The following is a 2062-nucleotide window of genomic DNA, read 5'->3' as shown; positions in this document are numbered from 1 at the left end:
TGATGTAAATAAAGTGCACTTAGTGCCAGTCTATGGTATGCTGTGTGTGTGTGTGTGGCTAGACGGGGGAGTGTGTTTGCAGTTATGATGATGGTCTTTGAGCTAATTGGGCCACAGGGCAATTTTTAGTTGTTGTGCTGTAAGTAGCTGCTGGGCAAAGCTTGAAGCAAGGTCTTATTGTACATTCATGATTTGTCTATTCTCACAGAAATATGCTGTTTTTCACATCAAACTGGTCATCATTTGAATAATATAATAATAATAATAACTTTCCAAACCATGCATAACAATTAATGCACTTAATAACCATGATTTAACAGTGTGAACTAATAACATCAAGTGATGATCTTGATCATTTGTTAATCTACAACAGTAATTCATGATACATCCTGTATTAACTCGTACATGATACTATCAGGAGTCATGCACTAGTTAAGTGTTATCTTAAGCATATGATATATAGCCAGCATACAGTAGAGAACAGAGGTCTCCACTGATCCACACTGATCCACAGCGCCACCATGGGTTACCTTCAGAGTTTCATCTCAGACTGTGTGAACATTTCAGGTTTTCAAACCGGAGAGTATTTACTACCTCACAACATGTAGGAATAACAGAAGACTGCAGAGACAAATTGATGAGATCAATGAAAAGATTTATTCGTATTACAAAATTTTTGAACCAGATGATTTTACATGAAACAGACAGCAACCCACATTGCAGTGGGCTGTTGCAGTGACCCACTAAGTGACATCAGGAAGGGATTAAGTGTGTGTACGTGTGTGTGTGTGTGTGTGTGTGTCTGTGTGTGTGTGTGTGTGTGTGTGTGTGTGGGCCTGCCCTGCTTTCAGCAATTCTTCACTAAAAAAAAAAAAAAAAAAAAAAAAATCATTGCTGTGAGATGACGAAAAAAGGACGGCATAAACAATTCAGCATTTCTAGGTTTCATTTAAAAAAAGATGAATCAAAGTCATGATTACATTTTTTATCTACTGATTAAACAAAAAGCAAAAGTGAATGTTGAGTGACGCCTCAGTTCTCGCAAAGGTCATTCTCGCAACATGATGTGAACATGTCCTCAGCACAGATATCCTCACATGTTCGAGAGACAATTTCACCACCTGAGAAACAAATGCAACAATACGATGACTAAACCGCTCCTCTTTCACTGTAATATGAAATATTACAATATTTATATTTAAACAAACATATCAAAACACTAACACAAGAGTAAACAAAGTGGATTCAAAGCAGAGCAAATCCTACGTACCTGACTCAATGGTCTGGCAGTACTGAGCTGATGTTGGACAATCTGTCTCTATCTTACAGATGTGGTCGTTGTCACCATCACAGGTGTAGCATCTGAGCGTGAGCACTGAGGAGAGCACAAAATTCAAATTTTCACTTGCTACAATATTATCCTGGAATATTGAATATTCATCCTCTATTACAGGTGACATTTTTGCCAGTGATTTCTTGTCCTTTGCTTTAGTAAAAATAATACAAAACGAATAGAAACCAAAGTTCCCTCACCTTGAGTGCTGCACAGCAGCAGCAGGAGTGTGAGAAGCAGGACTTTCATGTTGGCAGCTGGTATGTGGACAAATCTTGTGCTCTGCCACTTTTATACAGGCACACACATACACTACTCACCAAACAGGGTTGTGCACTTCCTTGTGTATGATAATCAAGTAACATTACTTTAAACAAAACAACAAAGAGTTATTGAAGAGGTGTTGTGTTACAGGAAGATTGGCTATGATTGCGTTTAACCCTTCCCTGCTGGCTGTTAATGATGCCGTTTATAACCTCTGAATTTCTGAGATGAGCTTTATGTTTAATCTCAATCCATGTCAGATTATTTCAAAATATATCATACCACATGATAGCTTTCAGCTGGTATTGTACTGCATTTTTCAATGTTTGGTTCTGCACAAATACTAAATGTCCAATTCTGTCCTGGCACACGAAGCCACAACAGGTCAACAGAACATGATTGTTTTATTACCTTATCTTGGCTTTCTCAGCCTGCCCTTCTGCATTACATTCATATGGTTACTAA

General features: G+C 38.0%; 1 protein-coding gene across 1 annotated transcript; it reads right to left on the bottom strand.

Moving 5' to 3' along the window:
* Positions 1-638: 638 nt before the first annotated feature.
* ly6d (lymphocyte antigen 6 family member D) lies at positions 639-1693 on the bottom strand. The gene is made up of 3 exons (XM_046390502.1): positions 1534-1693; positions 1271-1375; positions 639-1121 (listed from the first exon to the last, which is right to left on the bottom strand). Exons 1-3 carry the CDS (start codon positions 1580-1582, stop codon positions 1033-1035), a joined length of 243 nt encoding a protein of 80 aa, XP_046246458.1. The 5' UTR covers positions 1583-1693; the 3' UTR covers positions 639-1032.
* Between the last annotated feature and the right edge of the window lie 369 nt (positions 1694-2062).

This window comes from Scatophagus argus, chromosome 5, assembly GCF_020382885.2.
Source record: "Scatophagus argus isolate fScaArg1 chromosome 5, fScaArg1.pri, whole genome shotgun sequence".
NCBI lineage: Eukaryota > Metazoa > Chordata > Actinopteri > Scatophagidae > Scatophagus > Scatophagus argus.
This window is presented reverse-complemented; position numbering and strand designations above follow the sequence as displayed.

Coding starts and splice junctions, on each gene's coding strand:
- ly6d (XM_046390502.1), bottom strand. CDS start 1,582: ATGAAAGTCCTGCTTCTCACACTCCTGCTGCTGCTGTGCAGCACTCAA. Junction 1,376..1,533: donor GCTGCTGTGCAGCACTCAAG/GTGAGGGAACTT, acceptor TGCTCTCCTCAG/TGCTCACGCTCAGATGCTAC. Junction 1,122..1,270: donor CTGCCAGACCATTGAGTCAG/GTACGTAGGATT, acceptor TTTGTTTCTCAG/GTGGTGAAATTGTCTCTCGA.